The sequence below is a fragment of the Neolamprologus multifasciatus genome, chromosome 13, assembly GCF_963576455.1.
Source record: "Neolamprologus multifasciatus chromosome 13, fNeoMul1.2, whole genome shotgun sequence".
Lineage (NCBI taxonomy): Eukaryota > Metazoa > Chordata > Actinopteri > Cichliformes > Cichlidae > Neolamprologus > Neolamprologus multifasciatus.
In genome coordinates this window covers 17,291,677-17,316,739 of record NC_140451.1, presented here as the reverse complement: position 1 = coordinate 17,316,739, position 25,063 = coordinate 17,291,677, and the positions used below count along the sequence as shown (strand labels likewise).

The window sequence follows — 25,063 nt, the reverse complement described above, 5'->3', positions numbered from 1 at the left end:
CATGGATGTGCTAGAGCAGTTTCTCGCTTTGTGCCAGTAAAGATGGACTTTTGCCACCAGATTCATGGAGGTACATTGGTTTCCATAGTTACATCGTACTGGTTTAAAAACAACCTTTTAAGAAAGCCGTCCGAGCAGAAAAGCATTAGTACTTCATGTGTGTTTAAGCTATTTCCAGCACCAGCGTAGCTGAGCAAATTCCCTGCCCTTATTTTTCTTAATGCACTGCAACAACATGTGGAACCACAGTCCTCCTATAGGAGCAAGCTGTACCACCTGACAGCCACCTTGAAATGCCCCCACGCACATATGTGGATAGTGATTTTGATGCATTGTTTAAATAAACTCAGCATAAACTGGGGCATAATAATTGCATGTAAACAAGCACCAGTCAAATCTGCAATAAAAAATGCTTAAAAGGTCTGCACCTTAATTCAAAAATTAAAGTTTTTAAAAACATCTACCACCAAGTTTCTACTTGTGTGTCTCTCATAATGTTTCTTGTGGAAGGACTGATTTCCAAAGGGCCATGTACTTTTGATTTGCTTGACCTTTCAAAGGTAGAGGGTAAAGTCTGCTATCAAGCTGGAACAGAAAGCAATTCAATCTCTTGCTCAAGGTGACACTTCAGGCCAAACTGAACATTGTCTGAATGTTATTCAGACAATATCGAACTGTTATTGAAGCTCCAAAGTTACTCCATTGTTTCTCTATTGGGGGAAAATGAATGTACCTGCAAATCATGTATACAAACAACAAAGTAAGCAAATGATTCACTAAGACTAAGACTACAGAATGAACTGAGTGAGTGCAGGGTTTGTACTAGTGCACAAACCCTGCTCAATTTAGTTGCCAGCTATGTTTCCAGTCCTGTAGTTAGTGAGAAAAACGTAGTGTCCAATCACTACAATAGACAGACAACCAGACAGACATATAGATAGATACTTGGGGAAATTAATTGCCCACCCCTGTGTTATAAAAATATCGAAGTGATTAATTGAAGTAATTAATAATACAATAAATTCAGAGTAAAGTCATATTATAAGACTGCACAGGCTACTAGGTGATATCAATATGTATAACAACATAACGTAACAAAATAAGACGAAACTAGACGTAACTAAAGTTACACTTCTTACAACTGTTTAAAACTATATGCATAGCATATTATTATGGAAGCTTCACAGTCCTGGGAAATTGTTTCCAAATTTTGCCTTAAAAACTCGAAATTCGAAGTTACTTTCTCATAAGTTTGAGTTAGTAACCCGAAATTGTACTTTCCGATTCCATAGACATAAGCAGTACGTATCACAGTTTTTGTGTTTGTGTGTTCCAGCTTTCACATTTAACACATTCTAATAAGTTTAATTAAGTGCTGTCAGTAATATTAAAGAAGAGTTTCCAAACGTATGTACCGGATCTCGTCACCATTTCTTGTACTATATGTATCGCTTTTGCTCTGCTGTTGCTCTTCTTCCTGCTCGCTCACGATCTTTGCAGCCGTGGCTCCTCCTCTTATGCAAAACAGCCCGAGTATCCGGAAATTAACAATCCCGTGATGTCAGGGGAGCGCTAGCATAGCAGTGGAATGAGTAGAGCGCCTTTCTCGATTAAACTTTCCCAGAGGTCAGTTTTAGCGAACTGTTTGCCTTCATTGTCGTCGACAGACATGGCGTTACCGGGGGCGACGGCTGCCGAAGGACGTCTGTCCACGCACGGACCTTGAGGATGGAGATTAACGGGATGCCATTCAGTTAGCTACTCTGGACCCCGATTATGTGCCACAGAAGCTAGCAGGCTAGTTAATACGCTGTGGAAAAGTATTTACGGGCTGCTGCTCGGTGTGGAAACGGAGAAATATGGCGGGGTTGGTGTTGAAGCAGCTGTCAGATTTCGGGGACTTTTCTCACGGTAAAGAGCTGACAGAGATACTCAGTCTGAATAACAACGAGCAGATAAACAGTGTTCGCATGAGCCCAGATGGACGTCACATCCATGTCGTCCTCCGCAAGCCTAAGGTCAGTCTTGTGACTTTTGACAAGTATGAAAGACCCCAGCTGGCTCCTAACCAGAAGAAACTGGATTTGTGCGTAAACGTGCCCATCGTGGATATTTTCTATCTGGAGCATCACGGCGGCGGCAGCAGCGGTGCAGCAGTCGTGGCAGTGGTTTATGAAAGTGGGAAAGTTGAGTTTTGGAAGTTTCAGGAGTGCAAGTCTGGCTGGCATCTCCTGCAGACATCACAGTTGTGCAACAGTCCCCGGGCTAAAGTGGTATCTGTCTGTGCTTGCTCTAATCTTATCATCTGGTGCGAGGAGCGGCCGCCGTCAGAAAGCTCCCCTGTCCTCAGCGCCACAAGGAATAAGTTGAGATACTGTGTTTGCAGACGTGACTTTGAGGTGAACGAGACGGCTGTCAGCTTGGGAGGGGTAAAAATCGCCCTCCACAATAATCCTGACTTTACTGTGGTCAGCTCAGGGGAATATGTGCACCTTCTTCCTGACTTGAAGTCGAAGCCGCTGTTGAACATCTCCAAATTCTTCCTCTCCTGGTCCCCTCGCTATGACTCCTTTACAGTCAGCACCACATGTAAAAACACCCCCCTTAAAAAGCTTTCAGCTAAAGAGTCTGACTTTATGAAGCTGGTAATCGATTGCTTAGGATATTTGTCTCCTCTTGAACCACCTGAAATCTGCAGCTTCTCACCCACAGCCTGTGGAGGACTCCTCCTGCTGCTCAGCACAGGCTGGCTCTGTCTCCTGCAGAAAGACGGGGTCCTGCGGCAAGTATACAAACTAGAAGACAACTGTTTGGTAAATTACAGCACTCACACTAGCCTTGGTATGTATGAGGACACCCTGGTACTAATTATGGGGCAAAACCTGCATCTGATAGACTTGAACTGTGGCAGAGGGCTTGAAAAGATTGTGCTGATGAGTGAAGCATTATTATATACAAACAGGGCAGATATGTGTACACCTCACCTACTCTCAGAAACTGGACTTTTTGTAGTGGTGAGCAGGGGGGCGGACTCCAGAGACTGCAGCTTCAGAATAAAGTCTCCTGGTTTCAGTACAGTGGAGAGTATTCATCCTGGAGCCCTCCTGGTAGAAGCTGTCTTTGAAGAGGCCTGTAAATACTACCAGCAGAGGAGCCTGAGCAGCACCCCGCTCACCGTGGACTCGCTGAAGAAAGGGGGGAGATTCCAGGCTCCCATCTCTTTAGCCTCCATCCTCTTCAGCTACCTCAGCGCAGGCTTCAAGCAAAAGGGAGCACAGCTGTCCCAGAATGGAGGAGGTGGATGTATCACAGGGCAAGACAAGCTAATGGGTTCTCTTGAGGCCGAGCTCAAGGCTCTGGTTTCGCTGGAGGAAGTGAAGGGGACTTTAGTGAGGGGTAGTGTTAAAGACGTGGAGGCAGTGTGTGAGAGTCTAGTTGAGAAAGAAGTATTGAGGCTTCTGTCGTCTCCTGAGCTGGATAAAGAGGCTCTGCTGTACCTCAACTCCATCTTCAGCATCTTTCCCTCCGAGGGTTGGAAGGCGGCGCAGTCTGCTCTGCAGCTACACTACAACGGTGAAGGATTTCTGTCCAGCAGAGCTCCCCCTGATGTGTGGAAAACTGTTCTCAGTGCTGGTCTGTCATCCAGCCCTGTAGCCTCCCTGTCATTAACCAATGGGGGACCAAAACACAATCACAGCCTTAAGGTTGATTACTTTACAAACTGTAAAGGAAAATCTACAACCTCCACTTCCTCAGCTGCCTTGCCTGTGTTTGAGCTCCTCTGCAGGTCAGTTTTTCATTTCCAGGCCAGCTGGCTGCCCAGATTTCTCGAGCTCGCCCAGAAGGAGCAGGGCTCGACAGGGTTGGGTCTGGGCCTGGCGGCTTCCTCTTGGAGTTTTTCCAGTGGGAGAGGAGGGGACTGCAATGAAAGAAACGTGCCACTATATAAACGAGCACTGTGCCTTCTGTCCAGCTTAAACCCAGACAGAGACCAGCAGCAGGACCTAGAGGTGGAGCTGCTGCTGGTGAGTGGGAGACCCAATGCAATCCTACAGGCTCTGCGGATCCTCATGAGCAAGAAGCAGTGGTATCGGGTCACCCAGGTGGCCCAGAAGTGCTGTAAACAGAGTCCACTGCTCAACAAGGAGATTTTCACTATTTTGTTGTGCGAGGTGGCCCATCACAGAGACCTGGATCCCTACCTGGACTTGCTGTGGACACTTTGCCCTGAGGATTTCACCGTCACCACCATCCTGAACTTGGTCTTGAAAAACCTCCCCTCTCCCAACACTCCCTCCCTCTCCTCTTCTTTCCTGGCGTCCAGTTCAACCTCTTCTACTCCTCCTTTCACAGACCCCCACAGTACTCAGGTGACTGTTGGGCTATTGAAACCACTGCTGAGAAAAGTGTTGCAGAGGGAGACCAAGCCTAGCCAGCGCTACGTGGACATCCTCCAGTCACCGTCATTCCCCCCTCCTGCACTGCCTCGCCAGCCCACTGAGCAGAGCGGCAGTGTCACAGACCCCAGTGCAGACTCTGATCTGTGCAACAACATCACCCCAGCTCTTCTTGCAGAAACCCCTGAACAGCAGACCTGCACACAAACAGCTATTCAAAGGCAGAGGGTGGCTCTACCTGCTAACACAGTTTGAAGAACAATGAATGAAGAACAAAAACTGTCTTTATACTCCCTTCAACACATAATCTGACCGAAGTGTAAATCAGAGTGTGATGACAATCATATTATAAAACAGAATAATATCAGAATGTTACAGGTACTATCACTGTAATGCAGGTAGTATCGTATTTGATTGTATTTCTTGTTTTGTTTTTAAACTGTTGAAATGTGACTACTAGAAAATATTAAATGACTACTGAAGATCCTATCAGTGTAATAACTGCAGGTAAATTTAAGTGTTTAAATGGGGATGCACAGATCCGATACACCGGACCATTAACTGACACAAAAGGCTGGATCGGGCATCTGTGGCAAAGATTTCAGATCAGTGTATATCTCGGTTTATTTCTCTGCGCATGAACATTTTGCTCTAGGAGCTTATTGCGGTCAATGCGGTTGACGTCGTCTTCACTTGGCCTGTCTGTCTCCTTCGCCACACACGAGCAGAGGAAAGAAAATGCAGTGGAGACTTTGACGTGAAGCTGAAATGAAACGGCTGCACATAAATTAGTTGTATACAATATTAAAATACTTCTTTTTTTTAAGATATTTATGTTTATTCAGCTTAGTTTCCTGGATGGCAGGAGTCCCTGTTTTTATGTCTCATTTCAGTAACTGAGGTGTTTATTTGCTTCATGTTGCTTTATCTGCAGATATCTCAAAGAAAAGTCGGATTGGTGCATCCCTACTCTTTATGTGTATAAACTGTATCTACAGTGTTATTTATCTTTTCAGCCTTAACTGCACGTCGATGAGAATGTTCTTGCATTGCGTAACTTTAACCTGTATAAGAATCCTATCAAAGGGTAGCGGTATTAACACAATATAGTATGCAAGTGCTCAGTGAAATAGAGACGGTTATTCCTGAGCCAAAATGGCATCTGCTTCTGCCTTTATGCTCCACCCTGCTCTCAGCTTCGCACTGATTAAGTCCTGAATGCGGATGTTCTTGTATTATATCAGAACAGCAAAAACAAAAGCCACTAACTCCTGTTGCTGGGTTTTATACAAAGGTGTGTTCCCTTTTTTAAAAATAGATGTTGGCTAATTATAGCCGAGTATATCTTCCTTTTACTTAAGTGCGTTTATGCAGTGAGTAATCTAATAGTCTGAATTCAGACAAGCTGACCTTTGTGGGTTGTTTTAAGCTAGGTATGGTTTGGCAGAGCAGGGAAGAAGGAGATCAGGGTTTCTTTTACTGGCTTTTGGTTTCACATTTATGCTGATGGCTTCTGTTTGGTTTTAAGTGACTCAAATAGTGTAATATCTGTAAACCAAAACAATCTACGTGACTTTCATTTGCTTCTATTTTTCCATTCCTGTCATCTTTTTTTTTTTTTCGGGGGGGGGGGGGGGGGGTCACTCTAGGCTCCATCTTGTCTCCTCTGCTCCCTCTCAGCCGACTCCTTGGACATACCAAACAGAGTACCCAGTAAAAGCAACTCACAGTTCAACTTTAAATTCAATTTTAGCAGTAATTCTGTTAAAATTCAAGTGCTTGTGGGACAGATTGTGACTCACACAGGCACCCTGCTGCTTGCATAAGGTCATGCATGTCCTCCTTTATGAACCCGGTGAGGGTAATGTTATTAGAGATGATAGCCCCTCGGTCTTATCGCCACTGCTGATTATGCTCTGTTACCAGCTGCACTTTTATATGACAACAGTCAGTATTGGTTGTGCCTCTGCTTTGGGTTTTTTTCTGATTAAGTGCCATAAACAAGTGTGTATTTGTGTTCCTGTTGTGCTTAGTGCCTTCTGTTGGAGCAGCCTGTTAAGCTATAGTCAAAGTTAAGTCTCTGTCCATAATATTTCACTCTTCTGCCTGTTTATTATGTACCAATCTTTGGAAGACTACTAAAATGATAAACCAAGGTCCTGTTTTGGTGAGGTTTTGAGAAAGTCAGACATGTCGTAGGTATTCAGTGACAATCAGACTCTAAAATGCTGCAGAAAAACCTGCGTGCCTTTTACGGTGCTTCTTCGAATTTACAGGGTAGTGTCATAGCTCAGCTGTCTTTTCACTCTTAGTCATATTTTGAAGACGTACGCATTTCTAAACTTTAATCAGCTCTTGGTGTGAAAGGGCTACTGCCCCTAACCCCTAACGGCTTCCTGATATCTGTCTCAAGTCCATTTAATCAAGCTGCAGTCATTCCAGGCTCTGTACACCTAACAGACGTGTTAAAGCGTGCACAGCTCATCTAACAGATATGTTTCGACTCATCTCAGATTCACTGGGAACTCCCTGACTTCCCCACAGAGGCCACTGAGCCTAACGTCACGACTGTTTATGATGTTAATATTCACTCGCCTTAACCTTTGCTTCATGTTGCTGTTGGCTCCTCCTGCACTGGCCTAACAAAATTTCACATCCACGTGACAACTTTGTACTTTCAGTGATGCTAATTTTTAGGCAGTATTTGTTAAAGAACGCGTAAGTATTTATGAAAAGATGCTGTATGCTATTAAACTGAAGATAAAACATGAATTTGCCGTCCAGAGTTTTATGTGTAATTTCCTGCTCATTTGCATTTTAATAATACGGTTTCTTTTAACAGCCTCGCGAGACGTGCTGCTTGTAACATGCAGTGTTGTTGACGTTGGAGTTTTGATTGCACTTTGGTATCTTGTAAAAGTTTTGATTTGTTGTTTTGTTTTAGATTAAGCCATACTGCTACAGAGCTCCGTGATGAATAGGGAAGTGATAGACAGCAGGCAGTTAACAATTTGTGTCTGTCAGGTCATTTTAATGCACTTTCCAAAACATGTCATTGGTATCTGCCTGCCAAGTCCTCCTTCCCACAGATTAATGTAGTTCTGGTTTATCTAGATCTGTTGGCATATTCCTTTTACCCTTGTGCAGAGTGAACTCAACATGCCAGATGGTCTTGTGATCTTGTGAGACACAGCTTTGCAAGTTAGCTACACAACAGACAATTGAAATGTCAAGACCAGTATGTCCTTACATGTTTTTACCTGTATTTACAGTTTAACCCAGCCTGAAAAACAGACGCTGTACACGCAGTTATTTGATTCATTTGATCCACTGCCCCATTACCAAGTTTCACTGTATCCCTTTTCGTCCATGGCAAATCCACTTACAGCTGCACATGTGTATGTGTGTGTGTGGTACAGAGGAAGTATTTAGGTGTGTAAATATGCTGAAATATTTCCACATTCAAGGCCTGCACGAGGAATGTTTGTTCTGTTTAAGCATTCTGAATAGAGACAAACCATTTGCAGTGCTTGCAAAAAGCAAAGGGAGGACGCAGAGTGCATGTGTGTCCCTCACAGCAAATAGGTGGTTTCCGCATGAGGATGTGAAGGTTAAAAAAAAGAAAAAAAAAAAAAAGAGTCAAAACAGTGGAGAGGGAGGTGCAGGAGCCTGCATAACATGATACCTACTGTCCCTCGGCCTATTATTTCCCTCCTCCCGTCTTTCTCCTTCACTTTATGTCACTTTTTTTCATCTAATTGATTTTTGCTGACTCCACCGTCTCTTATTACAAGGTGCCAGTGCTGTAATGCCATCGATTCACTTGTTCTAATTATAGATGGCATCCTGTAAACTGTAATTCGTCTAAACAGATGCTGGCAGGCTCTCCCTGCTGTTCTGTCCTTTGTTTGCCTTTGAGCAGCTGACTGCATCCTGCAGAGCAACTAAAGTGAATGCATCAGTAGAGGGATGGCCACATTAGAGCACTTTTTAAAACATTTCATGATCAGAAGTATGCAGGGAGTAAAATGTTTTTGATCATTTTCAAACCTTGTAGCAGGTGATAAAGGTCGCTATCCGCTTTGACATAACGCAGAAACCTAGAAACTGGAGTGAGTGTAAATGCTGAGCTCTTAGTTTTTAATTATAAGCTGTACACTGATCTCATTATTTGAAAGTTTGAGCAGTGAAAAAAATGTTCATATTTATCATCCTTATCTCTGAAACACAGTGAGCAGGTCAGGAACCTTAGCGTCCATCATTCTGGACAGTGATGCCACTTTTCATAAACCAATTTAGAGATATTGCATCAGCCAGAATCCTTACAGGTACATGGAAACCTGACCACATTACCTCAGTATTGAAGGCATTTCAGTGGCTCTCAGTGCAATATAGAATCACCTTTAAGAGTTTTCATGTAATGAAATGTCTGTGTTAGCCCTTTGAGAGACTGCTGACCTGTCTAGGGTGTGGTAGCTGGGATACCACACCACCTGCGACCATGAATTTGATAAGCAGAAGAGGATGCAGGGTTTTGAGTATAAGGCTTGCAAATTCAAAACCCATCCCTTTACCATTTCAAATTAGGCTTCCGTGTAAGGCCTCAACAGCACCTGCAAGCTAACAAGTTTGTGGATGAAACCCTGGGTAGAAGGAGACAAAGGTCTGTGTATCTGCCATTAACCAATTCGTGGTTCTCTGAATTCACGTATAGCAGACGTAAGGCACTAAAGACGGGAATGTGTCAGAAAACATCTATACAAAAAGAGGTATGCAGCTGCACAAGCGTTTGTTTCTTTTAATTCAAGCTTAAAAGTTTGAAATTGATTTACCAGTACTGTGAAAAAAGCATTTTCCCTCTTTGCTTTTTTGTTTGTTTGGGGTTTTTTTTGTTTTTGTTTGTTTTTTTTTGGGGGGGGGGGGGCATAATCATGAATTTTTAGAATTTTTAGCATTAGACATTTTACATAATTAAGGGAAATGGTTATCCAAACCTAACTCTCCTTGTGTGAAAAACTCATTGCCCCCTAAACTTAACATCTGGGCACGAATAAGTACAATCGAGCATTTGCAGTATCTGCAGATGAGTCCTTACTTCTCATGGAACAGAACTGAATCCTTCCAAAATTCACCTTTTCTCATCAGTCCACAGGATATTTTGTTACAAACGTCTTGAGGATAATCAGGATTTTTTTCTGCAAATGTGAGATGTACCTTCATGTTAAACTGAGGCCTGCAGTTGTTTAGATGCTGCTCTGAGTTATTTTGTGACCTCCTGGATGATTTGCTGATAAGCTTTTGAAGTCATTTTGGTAAGCTGGACACTCCTGGCAAGGTTCACCACTATTCCAAGTTTTCTCCATTTGGGGACACACTGCGATTTCCTGGATTCCCAAAGTCTCGGAAACAGGTTTGTAATTCTTTCAAGATCGATACATGTCAATGACTTTGTTTCTCAACTGTTTTTTTCTCAGTATGATGTATTACATTTTTGTTGATCGTTTAGCCTTTTTACTTTGTGATTATAGTTAGTGACATTGCACTTAGCTTCCAAAAAGATGTGGTTAATCACAGTTAATCTGTGATTTCACGTGAGAGGCATTTAATTTTTTACACAACACCAGGTAGGTTTGAATAATTTCTTTCCCCTAATGAATGAAATCCTCGTTTATAACTGCATTTTCTATTTACTCCAGTTATTTTTGGTTAATATTAGATTTTGTTTGATCTGAAACATACAAGTGTGGCAAATATGCAAAGAAAAAAGAAGAAAGAAAACAGGAAGTGGCCAATATTCTCATTTTCCACATGGCCTTTAGATGAACTAAGTCTGACACCCATACAGTGTTGCTGTCATATTTACTTCATTGCAGTCACACTGTTTCACTCCCCTAAACCCCAGTCCAGGTGCCAAAAAAACTTCCTGTTCTTAAAAAAAGCCTCAATCAAGCAGTTTCTAACATTTTCAAATGAAAGTTAAACCATAGCATTTTAGTTTTCAGCCAATTAAAAGCCAGTTTCATTGATGGTAATCCATCCTGTGTCACACGAGTGAGTAGATGTCTGCGAATGGTCACAAGACACACCAGTCATCAACCTAAACAATCCACAATGCTATATAATCAGTGGGTCTGTGTAAATATGATCAGATCATATCATCTGTTGTTTTGTTTTTTAATTGTTTGTGAAGAGAGTCAAATAAGTCAGCATAAACATAAAGACCAGTAAAAAAAGAAAAGAAAAGAAAACTTGTTAAACTAGCAGTTTATAGAAACATTAGCTATGGTTGAATCATGTTCGAACAGAACAGATGATATAAAGTGCTGTGTAGCAACAGTATCGATTACAAATCCATAAATCTACATCTATCTATAAATCAGCATAAATTCAAAACATCTCTCAAAATCAGTTTACAGCAACATAAAGTTAACAAAACAAAAAATGTAGTGGTTCTGTGTAGTTAGCAAAAACATAAGTGTTGTGGTTTTAATTTTCAGCATCAGTTCAGTTACAATTAATAACTGAGTTAGAAATGATTAGGCACACGTTAGAGTCACATTCATGGAGCAAACTGCACACCAGCATTCATGCAAATGTATGAAGCAGCTCTGTTCACATATGAAATGCATATGAAACCTGTATAAAAACTTGAAAAAGCTATAAAAAACTCTAATTGTAATACAGGACTTTAAATTTGCTATGATAAAAACAATCCCTGCGGTTTCCCTTATGCCCTGTGTACCCCTGAGTTATTTTAAAGATGCCGTGTGAAACATTATTGTATATGCAGTGTAGGACATTTCATAAGTTGCTTTTGAGTTTCCACCTTGTGGTGAAAACTGGATTTTTCAGACTTTTCATCAGAGTGACAATATGCCACATCTGTGCCTAAGTGCACCATTTGTTTTTAATTTGTAAAGCAAAGCAACATTTGCGCCTGCAGTCTTTTAAAGCAGCTCTGCGAGAATGCCATCTTTCTCATTGTTTCATCTGCGCCCGCGGGATGTGGTTCACGGTAATGTGGTTTCTGAAAAGACACATGAAGAGTCAAAGTCAAACGCATAAAACCGCCGTTAAATTAATCTGTCACGTCATTTTGACCCGTGCATTTTCTTAGCTTTTTTTTCTCTTACTCAAAGAAATCCGATTCCTTCATTCTCCTGTAGTACTTGGCCAGCTTGATAGAAAAGATGATGCTGGGGATGAAGAACATTAAGCACCATCCCAAACTGAACCAGAAGGCATTCTGAAGAGAGAACAGACAGCTTAAGACCATGCAGGCTTCATACAAATATAAACAAAAACAGCAAATGAAAGTTTAGTTATGTTAAATTTATATTCCTCTTCAGGGTGTATTTTGCTAGGTGGAAGATGTGATCCTCACCAGAGATTCCACCATGTATGTACAGACAATGACATCAACAGAGTTTAAAGCTCCTGCCACCGGCCCACAGCGGCCCACCTGCTGCGTGATCTGAGGAAAGATTGCATACAGATTACTAACACTAGAAAAGGTAAGCTCCGGCACCTGTACAAGCACAGGGCATTTATTTCAACAAGTACAGGCAAAGATTGGGTTAGACTTTACCATGAGTTTGGCCCAGTCAGTGTAAGCAATGAAGTAACGCAGCTGACAGTCCAGAAATGTTTTGCTTTCCTAGGTGGGCACAAAAAAATGGGGTCAATTCCTCGTGTTTTCTCCCTTCTTTACACTGACAGGTCATGAGGAATCAGTGGGTCCATCATACTGTGATGGAAATAGCCCTGAACGGGTTTTTTTCTTCAGAATTTGTCCTCAGTGGAGAAGGGCAGACTTTAAACTGACAGCGACAGGTAGTTTAGGGAAGTCAGCTGATATTTACAGATAATAGATGATAACGGTGTCAGCCTTATCTCTTAAACTGAAGGCCAGTGTCGCTTATTTACTCAGGTAGGAAGCAAATGTGGTTTCTGCAGGTTTAGTTTGGGCTATTTTTTTAAACCTTCTTCTATGACACAGTGAAAGCAACCGTTTTTGTTTTTAAGGCTCCTAAGACAACATTCACATGACAAAAGACGGCGCTTAGAAATAATCTTCAAGGCAACGAGTTGCTATGTCCACCCTAACCCATGTGGTTGTGGAACTAGTAAGCACATTGCTTCCACTACAAGCAGCACATCAATACTCACTGCACCTCCTCCCCCCTGCTGCCAGTGGCTAAATAACTGACAGACCACATGGAGCACTTTTCTTCCAGCTCATGTGACTCGTGCCTCTACTCACATTCTTTACAATCCGAGTTGCATTTGTTTTGAGAAAGTCTTGTGCTGCTTGCACATTGCTCAGCACCTCCTCCACCGTTCCCTGAAAGAGCCAAAAAGGCAAGCGTGAGAAAAAATAAATACATGAAAAATAAATTTAAAACAAATAAGAGGATGAGAATGAAAACAGAGAGAGAATGAGTTCTGCGTTTGACTGCTCAGGGCATACTCACATTGACTTTGTCTGTAGTGGTTTGAAGGCCCTTGAGGCTTGAATTCACATTTGTCTATGGGCAAAAGCAGTCGATTTCTCTTTTTAAATTCTGATAACCAACAAAAGAATAAAACAACTCCCAGAATAAGGAGATAAGGAGAGAAAGAAAAGAAGGACAGAACTTACCAGCTGTGGCTTGATATTTGTGTCTATGTCAGCCTGGATCATCCTGACAATATTAGCCTCATTTTTTAATTGTTGTTTAATATTAGTATCAGGCTACAAACAGGCCAGAGGTTGGTTTGGTTAGGACATAAATCAAAGTCACATTAGTTTGTAGTAAAGTGTAAAAGATTCCACTCACTTGAGCATCAGCTAAACTATTGAGGCTATTTGCTGTTGTATTCAGATTGATGCTGGAAATGGCGTTCATCTGAGGGAGATAAGTAATAAGATTACTTTAACATGAACACACACAATCATCTTATGACAGTTAATGATCCACACAACAAAAGGCATACCTGCTGCATGATAGCAGTGAAATCAAAATTTTTAGCTTCAGTGGAGATATCTTGTAATTGGTTTTTAATGTCATCACTCAGAAAAGTGACCGAGGGCAGAGAGATATTTGTGTTCTCAAAGTGCTGTTGGACACTTCCTGTGTACTGCGGGTGACCAGGGAGAGAGAGAGAAAAAATGTATTTCATCATTTTGATCCAGTCAGCATAAGAAAACAATCTGGTATGCTTAATTCACATAGGGTTGTCTTCATTTGTTTGAAAGGGTGGCAAGGAAGCTCACTTTTGACACATTTAGCAGGTTGCCAAGGTCTATGATTTGGGACAAATTGAGTGCTGTCCACAGAGCCTGGTTTTCCTCACAGTTTCTGAACAAACAAAAACCAAATGCATCAAGTGTAACTTTTTCATACAGTTGCTAATCAGAATGAAAGTTTTAAAGAAGCACATTTGAATTCATTTTCCTAAACAGATAGATATGTTTGGGGGACCGGGCTAAATGTGTAGTACTGCCAACGACACATTATTTTGACTCTGTACACAACTACTGTGTTTAAATAAAACAGTCAATATGTGATTGAAGTGCCACGGGGTTTTCAAAACGATTGTGCGTTAAGTTTTCATGAATTACGCCCATTTAAACACACAGTTTCCCATTTTGAGTCACGGTGCTATTACGACTGGTAATACCTCAGATTTTCTGGAGTAGGAGCTGAGTATTTTTAGAACAGCATCAATAACATTAGTGTCACTGACTCATTGTTTTAAGTGCGCAGACTCTAACTCTGATATTATGACATTAGAAGGAAATTTACTGTATTTCAAAATTTTGCTTATTGTGCATTATTCATACATCCCAAAGTTTTTCTCAAGATCCACAGTTTGCAGTTTTTACTGACTCCAATCATTTCATAATGTTTTTTTTTTTTTTTAGCTCTATTGCTTAAGCATTTTATTTTTAACAAAACTACATGGAACATGTATATCTGGCATTACATACCTGTAGATATCAGAGATACTGATGTTCATTTTCATTCCTGAAGACAAAGTTATTTGCGGCAATGGAATCAAGCCAGAACTATCAACTAACTGTGAACAGAAGAGAAGAGCATACATATATATATACATACACTGTACATGTATCTGCAGGTACATGTGTGAGTGTATATCGCTACCTTTAGCAGTTGTCCATTGTTCCAGGGTCGGCAGACCAGTGTGTAAACATTTTCACCCACCAAGAAAAGTATTATCACTGCAATCATGAACAGCCAGGAGAAGAGGAAGCTGAAACCTGCACTCCTGCAAATACATCCAGGTCAGAGGTCAGAGAAGAACCAGGCCCCTGGGCATGAAACCAACATTCAAAGCCAGTACTCACATCATGAGGAAGATGCCTCCACAGTTCGCTGTGCAGGAGCGCTTCATAGGGTCTTCTTTTGGTTTCAGACCCAGAGGGCCCAGGACCAAACCCAGGACGTTGCACACGACAACCAGGAGGACCACACAGCATAGGGTCACACACACGCTCCATCTGAAGAAGTATGCACACATGATGACTGAGTTGTGGGTATTTCTGCCACTGATTACACAGCAAGTTTGCACTTCAGGGGTTCTTACCTGATAAACTCGGCGTTGTTGATTTGTGGCAAGATCTTCTTGATTTCAGTTTGTGTCGTGTTCAGTGTCCTAGACACATCCGTCAGCACAGATACAGGGAAGTCATTTTTAAACTGACTGATTTGTGCTTTTATGTTGTCCAGCTGTTTGGTGCTGCCTAATAAAACACACAAGCTCAGTAATGCACACAAACACATGCAGTACACATATTTAGAAAATGAAGTTAGTTCAGAAAGTTTGTTACGACAGCTGCGGCATTTACTCACTTTGAACTATATTGTTGGTTTCATTGGTCACCGTCTGGGGGATGTTTTTGAAATACTCCTCCACCTGAGTTATCATGTAAATAGTTTAAATATATTGTTAACATGCCTCCATTAAAAATAATATCAATATTGAATTTGCCTTTCTTTCAGTGAAAAAGTCAATCTTCAAAATCCTCAAAACTACAGTCTTTGCATGTGCTTGCATGTGAAGATCTAGTGTCTGTATAGTGTCTGTAAGGCATCCTCTGGCTTCTTTTCCTTTTGTGCGCAATATATGAAACACTCAGCTGAGCAAATGCCCCAAATTCTTGTTTCTATTGGTCACGCAAATGTACATCACAGCACCCCAGCACTACCCTTTGCTCAATGCAACAGCAAGTCTTTCATTGCATGGCGCAAACCATAGGAAATAATAGGCATAACAATGTATCTGAAGGCCCCTTTATCCTATTTCACTGTTTCAAGACTCCCTTGTGAGCCTTCAAATACCAGACAATACTAGTGTGCCTGTGTGCTGGGAACACTGACATTTCTCATGAGAAAAACTGATGTGTTCTCTGAGGCTGTTCTGTCTGCAGATGTCACTCACCTTGTTGATTTGGGATGTGAGATTAGCTTGGTTGGCTTTATCCACTGCGGACTGAAACTTGCTCAAGCCGCGAGTCTAGAGAGAACAATGACAAACACAAACAACAAACCTTTTTGTATTATCAGCGACAACATATCAGACCTCAAACTAACACAAGGTGGCAGCAAACTGCAGCAAAACAAACATTTGTGTCATGGAGCAGATGGACAGAGGACAGATCAGCTGTTCAGACAAAGTCATAAATGATCATGTGCCACATTGTCTCAGCCGACATCAGACAGTGTTTGATTGCATAAAATGATTCTTCCTGGTTCTTCATGTTAATATATTATAAAACTCACCAACAGGGCTGATTCTTTGTCTGTAAATCAGTCAAACCTGACTCATGTTTTCCTTGAATGACATTCAGAAGCTGTTTCTTTTTTTGACTTTGTCAATCAGAACCAATTCATCCATTCAGAAAGAAACAACAAAGCAGGAATGAGTCATCTTGTTAACACAAACTCTGTACTTACATCAATGGTGGTATCCACTGTTAGTGACTGTAGTAATTGGCTTAGTGTGGTACAGTTCTGGCATCTTGAATCGGATAAAGTCTGATTGATGCTGTTTTTCACAGCAGTGATATTGGCCTGGACGCGGTCTGCGCTGGACTGCAGCTGGACCAAAGACGAGTTCAACGTCTTCAGTTGACAGCTGGTGTTTTGAATCTCTGCTCGTATGAATCAAATACACAAATATTAGTCTCTCTGTGTGTGTTTATACACTACATAAATATTCATCTAAGGCTGTTTTTATATGGGGGGTGTCCCTGCTACCTTCCTTTGAATTTAAAAGCTATATAAGAAGCTAAAATTCATGGAAAATTCTCACATAAGCCAAGTCAATGAACAACAGGAACATTTGTTTACCCACCCTATTTTTATAATCCTGCACTACGCCTGCTCTCTGTTACTTTAAGAGTGGATGTGCTCTGTAAAGAAGTGTGTCAACAAATGATTCAGCTGCTTTTGCTAAAAAGAAATGCTGAAATTCCCATAGTGAAAAGGTGAATCCTTAAAAGAGAATATTCCTGTGTCTAGACTAATATACTAAAATTAAATGATTATAAATTAATAAACAAACATATGTAGGTTCCTTATACTATTCAGAGCCTCCGTGTCTCTGAGCTGACATCCTGGAAATGTTTTTAATACAAAGAGTCTGATCAAATGAGCTGCTGAGAACCGGAATGTCCACAGCTTAGGTTTCAGCTTTATAGAATAGCCCTTCACCACTGCTGCTTGTTGAAAGCCACAAGAGATTTTGATGTAGATGCTTTAGATAAACTATAAAGGTTTCTAACAAAGAATAAGCTGACTGAGAAACACTCCAGACACTATTATATACTGTATACTGTGTCCCAAATATGATTATTTACTAGTTTTGATGCTTTTTTAACCCAAACTGTCAGCAGACGCACATCATTAGAGTTCATATGAGGGTTAGAAAGCAGTATGATTGGGAAATTCACAGCTTTTAACCTATAATCTCTGAGTCTAAAAAGTGTAGTAAGGAAGTGCCTTGAGCCAGAATTCTAATGACCAGCAGGGGGCGATGTTTCTCGTTTCAAAAAGAAGTGAGATTGTGTGAAATCCTATGAGAAAACTTTCCAGTTTCCCAGTTCCTAGTAAAAATGTGAGAAGTCTCACATAATATTTGCTATTTATTTGTTCAACCGATTTAGAGTTAATAGGACAGATTTTTTTTTTTTAATTGTATGCAGGGTATGCTTTTGGGTGTGGCTCCCTCGCGACTGTCCAAGTTTCAAATTGTCAGCCTGTAAATCAGTATGTAACCAGAATTATTATACTTTTGTGTTTTCTAATTAGTTTTTATTTTGATTTCCTTTTGAATTTTTGTTTTTCACTTTCTTTGGTGTCAGTTAGTTTCCAGAGCATCTTTCTCCATTTTTATTAGTTTCGGTGTTAGCTTTAATCTTTTGAATTATTTCTCTATGAGGGGCATGTGTCAGGGTTAAGCTTTAGGAAAATCAGTACAAGTATTACAATAAAAACCTTTTAAAAGCTAGTTTCACAGCTAGTTTTAGTTTTTAGTTTAGTTTTGGTTCACTATAACAACCTTATATGTAACATAATTCTTTTAGCTAGTCAAAGCATTGCGCTTGCACTGTTATTTCTGTACTTCTGTGTCTGTTTCTTAGCTTTAAAAAAAAAAAACTAAAAGAGCTAACTAAGTAAATAAAGCAAATGCAAAGGTTTAAGGGAAAACTAGATAAAAGGGATGTCAAGGTGAAAAGCATTTACAGCTGTACAACTGTACACTGTGTTTTTTGGTGGCTTTGTTATTGCCAATCTCATGACAGGTATCTACATTTGAACTTTCATTATCACGCTGATGCAGGACTCAGCATGCAGATATGGCTCATACCTTGATCCAGAAGTTTGACGGAGCGCAACGCTCTGTGCAGGGTACCGTTGAATTTACTCTGGATCGCTGATCCCAACTGGATTCCGATGTCTAAGACAGAAAAACGTGTTTTGAAATGGTTAAACATGTGACAAGGGTGGGAAATGTATTGCAGCAGTTTGGTTGTACAATAGTTGTTCCTCTGCTCTTTCATTGTCAGTTCCTTTTTCTTACCGTTCAGGTTTTTTTTAACCTCATCCACAGTCTTGTTGCTCTCGTCCACAACACTGTTAATTTGCTGGAAATGGAGTAAAAAACAAACTATTTCAAACAGTGTACTTAAGATATGGTTCACAACACAACAAACAGAGATGACTGATTACATTGGCTGATCATACATAGCAACTTTTGCAAGTGACGAACAACAAACAGCCCCATTTTCAGTCCAAACTTTTCCCAGTCTCTTGTAACTTCAGATAAGTATATTGACAATGTGGAAAACGGAGCTGGTATTTAATCAGTGGTCTGACTTCAAAACTGAGGTCTGTTTGCATCTCACACAAAAGCTGCAGACGGATTGCAGGAGAGCAGCACTTACTGTGAATAATCCGTAACAGGAACTAACAAAACAGTTTACGGTTAAGAATAAAGTTCAAGAGCAGTTAGTCAGCCGGTACCAATAAATGCATTTCCACATTTCAGAAATGTTCTCTTGCCTGAGGCACATTGGTGAGGAAGGTGTTAATATTTTCAATAGTGTTTATCAGCTCCACTGGACCCTTGTCCACGCTCACTTTGAAGGCTTCGTTACTTCTGAACATGCAGACATTCCCAGCTCTGCAAAACACATACAGACACAAACACAATTAAATTTAAGTCACCAACGTATTGTTGATCTGAGCGATGCAGTGAGCCGTGTGCATTCAAGCTGTCTTCACTGCTGATTTCAGATAACACATCATCATTACGTTGGTCAAAAACTCCCAAGAGCAGCCTACACACACTCACAAGATAATGATGGTGGTGGCGAATGCACACCAGTAGAGCGTTTTCCTGCAGCAGTGAATGGAGGATGACTGCTCCTGGTACATCTTCCCACCGCAGTTGCCACAGCAGCGGCAGCAGGCCAGGAAGAATCCAACTATGGGCATGAGGACGATGTACAGGATCCCGATGGCAATACACACCAAGAAACCCACTTTATGCACCAGGATCTGAACACGTAACATGCCCACACACATACAAACGATATGCATTAGCGTTAAGGTGTCACAAATATCAGTTTCAAAGCCAAGACGGCAGAACTGCAGCTGTTCTTTGTGGCCAGCTGTGACGTCAAATACTTGTGAGACATCAGTACACTGTGGATTTACTTTACTGTGGTGACAGTCCACAATCAAGTCGATCAAAGAGTACATTTAATGGACTGGAACAAAACACAAAGGGATTTTTTTTGAGACAGTCTCATATAACAGCCGTCAGAGCTCTAATGACGGTGTGGCCTTTTCTATTATTATTAGCACAAAGTTCCTGTTTACAGTAAAATATGTGGAAATCATGTACACTGACTTACTTCTTTGATGATTGCTTGATCTGGCTGCCGACGTTGAAACTCTTTGACTACCGTGACCACCAAATCTGGAAAGAAATTAAAGAGAAACAATTTTTTTTTAGTACATGAGTGGCCGATACAAATCTATGCTGCTGGTTTCTGTCCTAGTCATCCACACAATTTGTACAAAGGCTAGAAGAACAATATGTCTTTCGCTCTGCACAAGCGTTTATTCTTTCTCATTGTAAAAGTGGAAACCTGACACCTTGCATCTTGCCGTGACCAGGAAACCAGTCTAGCTTTCAGGAAACATTAGATACCAAAAACAACAATACAAAACCTATCATTTAATGTCTGACAGGGACAACAGCAGGCACAGGTGACTGAGAAGACATGTCGATCAGGAGACCAGATAAATGTTAAATGTCCTTTAGTGTGTTGAAATGAATTTGCTTTTCTTTTTTATAAAACATTTGCCAATTGATAACCACTGGCTTAATCGCTTTTTCCTAAGTAAGAACCCCGTTCAGCATTTTATCCTTATCGTAACATTATATTATAATTTTTTTATGACATGCTGTTTGTTTAAGCCCTGGTGATGGAAAAATCAGCGGACTCTTTATAAATGATTAAAGTAGTCATTGTGCGAATATCTAATACTAATACTGACAATCGTTGCTTTTAAATTCAGTCTGAACTGGTGGAAGCCAGGCTTTCGTGTAAACATGCCTTCTTTTCATAAATCAATACTACATAGAAACTATTACACAGGTTTATGGAGCAATTGGACAGACAATAGATGTGACACACACACGTCTGAGCCAGGATACGGGACCTTACAAACAACAGAGCACCTAAAGGTTAAATATTCACTCTGCAAAATGCAAGAATGCCCATTAACTTCTTACTGATTAACCAATTACATCGTGTTTTTGTCTAGTTTCTTCGTAGCACAGAGCAGGAGTGCAGGGTAATAGTGTCTCACCTTTAACCAAATAGGGAAATTTTGCGACATGCAGAACATGAAAGCCAAATGATTTTATTGTGATTTGAATATTTCCTATCTGCTCTGTGCGTGTGTAGCTCGACCTGTTGCTACATGAAGAAGTAAGGCAGTAAGGGTCGGTGGTGATACTGACCTGAAGAAAAGGCGTTTGGCTCAACTGTGTGGAGAAAGGATTGGACTATGGCTGACATAAAGCCTGTTTTTGAATTATTTTTGGCTGTATTGTGGTAGTGAGGCTGGGTAAAATTCTGTGGGGCCACATCTGCTTTACAGCTAGTTTGAGAAAGGACAGGCTGGGTCAGGCTGAGCCCGAGCAGCACCACTCCTACTACTCCGCACAAGTTCCTCATGTTCCCGTATAACCCCATGTTTGCAGATGAAAGCAGTCGGAGAAGGCAGGTCCACAGAGAGCTCAACTCATGGCGCAAGCTCTTCCTTGAAGCATCTGAAAACAACACAATGAAACTGATAAAACTATGGTGCAGACGCACAAGGCAGAAAAATTAGAGACTGAAGAAGAGACGCATAAAGCCACAGACTGAGTCACACAGACAAAGAGACAACAGAACAGTTTGTTACAGCCAGGAAATGGGAAAGCAAAAAAACACTGCTGGCATTTTGTAAAATGGGAAATCTGAATACAGCGCATGTAGGTCTCTGATAAGAACAGTGCCCTTTAGGATTCTGTGTTATTCTATACTTATCGAGAGACCCTCAATTGTGACACAAAGGAGTGACCTTCATAATCACAGGAAAAGTTGGTAAAAATTAGATGAAGCCTGAATACTTTCATGGAATCGGTCCCTGCTATGTTTATAGTGTAAACACACAAATAGGTATGTGACTCACGTACCTGTATCCTTGCTGTTTAACCCTAAACCATGTTTGTCATTCATAGCAGGAGACCATTTTCAATGCATGAAACTCACATGCAACACTTGAATATGACTGTAATGTTTGTGAAGGTGGAGCTCTTTTAAGCAAATTATATTATCGTGATAATACAAAGTTCTCTTTTCCCGTTCTAAAATGCGTCACTTTTATCAGTCTGCTGATATTTGCCTTACATGCTGACACTCAACTGGGAAGAGTTTGAGCATGTCCTCCACGTCTAAACAGCAGCTGAGGTAAGAATGTGAACAAAGTGCGGTCAAAGTGAAGAGAGTAAAAATCATGAAGTAACAGAAGCGTAAAGTGAAGCCGAGTGTGGAAGCAGAAGACAAAGAGAGATCATTTGGATCTTATTATTTGGAAAACATACCTTTCTTGGCTTGAGCGTTGAAGGACCGAGGAGCTGCTCTAGTCTCTGGTGAATTAGTAGGAGACTCTCCAATCCCACAAAAGAAATGTGATATGCTCAGTCTTGTTATCAAGTGGACTGTGTGCTGACTTGCAGAGAACTGGCACTGAGAAGAGAGGGAGGTAAAATTATAGACTGAAGGAGGGATAAAGGGAGGGTCGCCGCGTGGTGTGTCAGGGGGAAGGAGGAGTCCTAAAAGGGGTAAACAAAATAGATTTTACTAATTTTGTTTCCTGTATTCTCAAATGCATGTAAGGGATGTCAGACTTGTTTGTTTTGGAAATGTTTTCTTAACATGTATAGTTGTAGTTAAATTTGTGGCGCCTAGAGAGGCAAAACAAAATCGTTTTCAAGAAAATGTGTTAAAATCAGGAAATTATTTATCACAGAAAGTCATCGTCGACCTAAGTTCACTCCCAAGTGAATCAGTTCACATCTGCAATATGAAACGCAAGGTGTGGCTTTAACGGAAGCAAGGGCAAAGCCCAAACATGTAGGGGAAGATGGAAAGGACACGCTTGAGATAAGAAAGAAAAATGACAAAAGCCTGCCAAAAAGTTCTCCAAAATATTTCAACATCAAGCATATTTCTGGCAGCAGCTGAAAAATTACTTTCACTTTGGTCAAAAGATACTGTCTTCAGTTGACAACAAGTCAAGACAGGACAATTTTTACACAGACTGAGCAACACTTGACAACAAACTATTTACAGTTGCACAAGAAGGAAGTCCCACTACACACCTGCATGGGTAGAATTCCCCACTGTGATCTTACTGTTAATATTTTTGCATGGAAAGAATCAACAGCGTTTTCTAAAACATTTTGCAGGAAAAACATTTTCCTCTCTGTGTAACAAAGCGTAACCTTTCTGAGGTGGGTATTTCTTGTTTAGAAGGAGCATTCATGGAACGAAGAAAGGATTGTAAAATAGGAATGCATTTAATTTCCATAATGCAAAAAGAATTCAAAGAGTTTTTGTCAAACATCAACAATCATTTGCTGATTGCTTGTAGGTGTTTTACTATAACCTACAATTTTAGGTTTTCCAGTTTATAACCCTGTCAGGTAGCTTCTATACAAGAAGGACATCAACACCTTGCAGTGCTTTGACTTGCAAATTGTCCTTAATAATTGTGTGCTCTTGAAATAACATCACAGGTCATGTAATTCTCGGTTAAACAAGAACTGAGACGGCAGATTAACAACATGACAGTACTTTTCATCAATAAGGGCAGCATGTTCCATTTACCAACAAGAAGTCAGTGAATGATAAAATCCTTAAGGCAACACCAGTGACTCATCCTGTTTATTATGTCAGTGCTCATGATCCTTCTCCTTTCAGCTTGTGAACACAGGGGTTATTTGGTGACTAAAGAAGTTTTTGTTAGTTCAGGATAAATTGCAACAAAACTGAATGTACTTTAAAAAATTAAATATGTAATCAACACTCTCCGTTTAACCTGTTTTACAGTATCTTAAGTTTATGTTCTGCCAGTTATCAATAACAAAGACATGCGCCGATCTTTACTTAATTGGTAACCTATGGGTAACTATGGCTACATAATAGCCACACAGACTTTGACAATTTCTGCCATCAGACAGCATTCATTGTTTTTATCCCCCTTTTTTTTTTGCCAAGAAATAGTGAAGAAGTTCTTTTAAAATGGGAAAAAAAGAGATGACTCACCTCAGGAAATGCAGCTTGGATAATCTGGCATTTATAAACTCAAAACAAGTGCTGCTGTGTCTTGTTCATATTAGTCTTCACTGTCTCAGCAAGAAAACTCTGTATGTGCACCCATTCTGCTTGTCTGTATGTTAATTTTCTTTCCAGAGGCCTGTGATTTTAAAGAGTATCTATTACCACAGAGAGATTTTACATATCTATAACCTGTGATTAACAATAGTGGACCGCACCCACCTGCTGTTCAAATCTCATGTTTACCAAGGGCAGACAGTCAGGAGAAAGTAGGTTTGAAGGAAACAAACATTTTGATTCTCTCTTCTTTTTTTTTTAAATTTCAGACAGTGGATTAACTAAAGGGCAGCTATGTAAGATGAATAAGGATTATATTGAACTGTACATCATGCAAAGGAACTCTTCCAAAGCACAACAACAAAAACTGTAAATGAGGAAAATAAATCCTCCTTTGAGGAAGTTATTATTTGTTGTGGGTGATTCTCCGACATGCAATGCAGCAGGTATACCGCCAATAAAAAAAACCACAAAACAAAACAGGAAGTTGTGAGAAAAAGTTGTTGAAGGTAAGTTATGAAGAGAGGTGATGATCAGTGAGCAGCAGTATGGCTTTATGCCAAGAAACAGCTTTACAGACGGGATGTTTGCTTGAAAAATCAGCATTAGTGGATGTAGAGAAAGAGCATGTAAAAGGGTGCCAAGACAGGAACTGTGGTAGTGCATGAGGAAGTCAAGAGTGGCAGAGAAGTATGTGGTGCACGACATGTACGAGGGCAGGGAGTTAGTGGTGAGGTGTATGGTAGGAGTGACAGACGGGCTCGAGGTGGGGCAAGGATTACATCTGGAATCAGCTCTGAGCCACTTCTTGTTTGCGATGGTGATGGACACGCTGACAGATGAGGTCAGGCAGAAGTCTCCAGAGGGAGAGTAGTAGTTCCTGAGAGAAGAGGAATGACTAAGAAGAAGCAAGATTGAACACATGGGTGTGAATTAGAAGGAGAAAGGTGTAACGATGAAGAAATGAGCACAGGTAGTGAAAGCAGATGAGTTTAAATACCTGGGGTCACCCATCCAAAGCCATGGAGGGTTTGTGTTGATTTGTGAAAGGAGGATAGCAGCAAAAGTGACACTAACAAGACAGGAGGATGAGCTGGAGATGGCAAAGTTGAAGAAAGCAAGATCAGGTCACGTGGTTTGGAGACAAACAGAGGCAAGGCTTATGTAGGCAAATCTACATAATCCTTGAAGAACCAGC

General features: G+C 40.8%; 2 protein-coding genes across 3 annotated transcripts; one reads left to right on the top strand and one right to left on the bottom strand.

Annotated features, from left to right (window-relative positions):
• The first annotated feature begins 1,515 nt into the window (after nucleotides 1-1,515).
• hps6 (HPS6 biogenesis of lysosomal organelles complex 2 subunit 3) lies at nucleotides 1,516-4,876 on the top strand. Its single transcript, XM_085183640.1, has one exon. It carries the CDS (start codon nucleotides 1,860-1,862, stop codon nucleotides 4,650-4,652), a length of 2,793 nt encoding a protein of 930 aa, XP_085039766.1. The 5' UTR covers nucleotides 1,516-1,859; the 3' UTR covers nucleotides 4,653-4,876.
• A 1,149-nt stretch (nucleotides 4,877-6,025) lies between these two features.
• Nucleotides 6,026-24,109, bottom strand: prom2 (prominin 2). 2 transcript variants are annotated; one of them, XM_085183642.1, is made up of 25 exons: nucleotides 23,797-24,109; nucleotides 22,071-22,215; nucleotides 20,943-21,254; nucleotides 19,825-19,889; nucleotides 19,260-19,465; nucleotides 18,968-19,088; nucleotides 18,486-18,549; nucleotides 18,273-18,362; nucleotides 16,358-16,554; nucleotides 15,843-15,917; nucleotides 15,254-15,317; nucleotides 14,988-15,144; nucleotides 14,749-14,901; nucleotides 14,546-14,669; nucleotides 14,371-14,459; nucleotides 13,654-13,738; nucleotides 13,374-13,517; nucleotides 13,217-13,285; nucleotides 13,039-13,131; nucleotides 12,872-12,925; nucleotides 12,661-12,741; nucleotides 11,986-12,054; nucleotides 11,782-11,871; nucleotides 11,531-11,643; nucleotides 6,026-11,424 (listed from the first exon to the last, which is right to left on the bottom strand). In XM_085183642.1, the coding sequence occupies exons 3-25, from the start codon at nucleotides 21,175-21,177 to the stop codon at nucleotides 11,376-11,378; spliced, it is 2,487 nt and encodes an 828-aa protein (XP_085039768.1). In that variant the 5' UTR covers nucleotides 21,178-21,254; nucleotides 22,071-22,215; nucleotides 23,797-24,109; the 3' UTR covers nucleotides 6,026-11,375. The 2 variants fall into 2 exon arrangements, with proteins under 2 accessions (XP_085039768.1, XP_085039767.1); XM_085183641.1 differs by lacking the exon at nucleotides 23,797-24,109 and having other exon boundaries at nucleotides 22,071-22,233.
• Nucleotides 24,110-25,063: the final 954 nt, after the last annotated feature.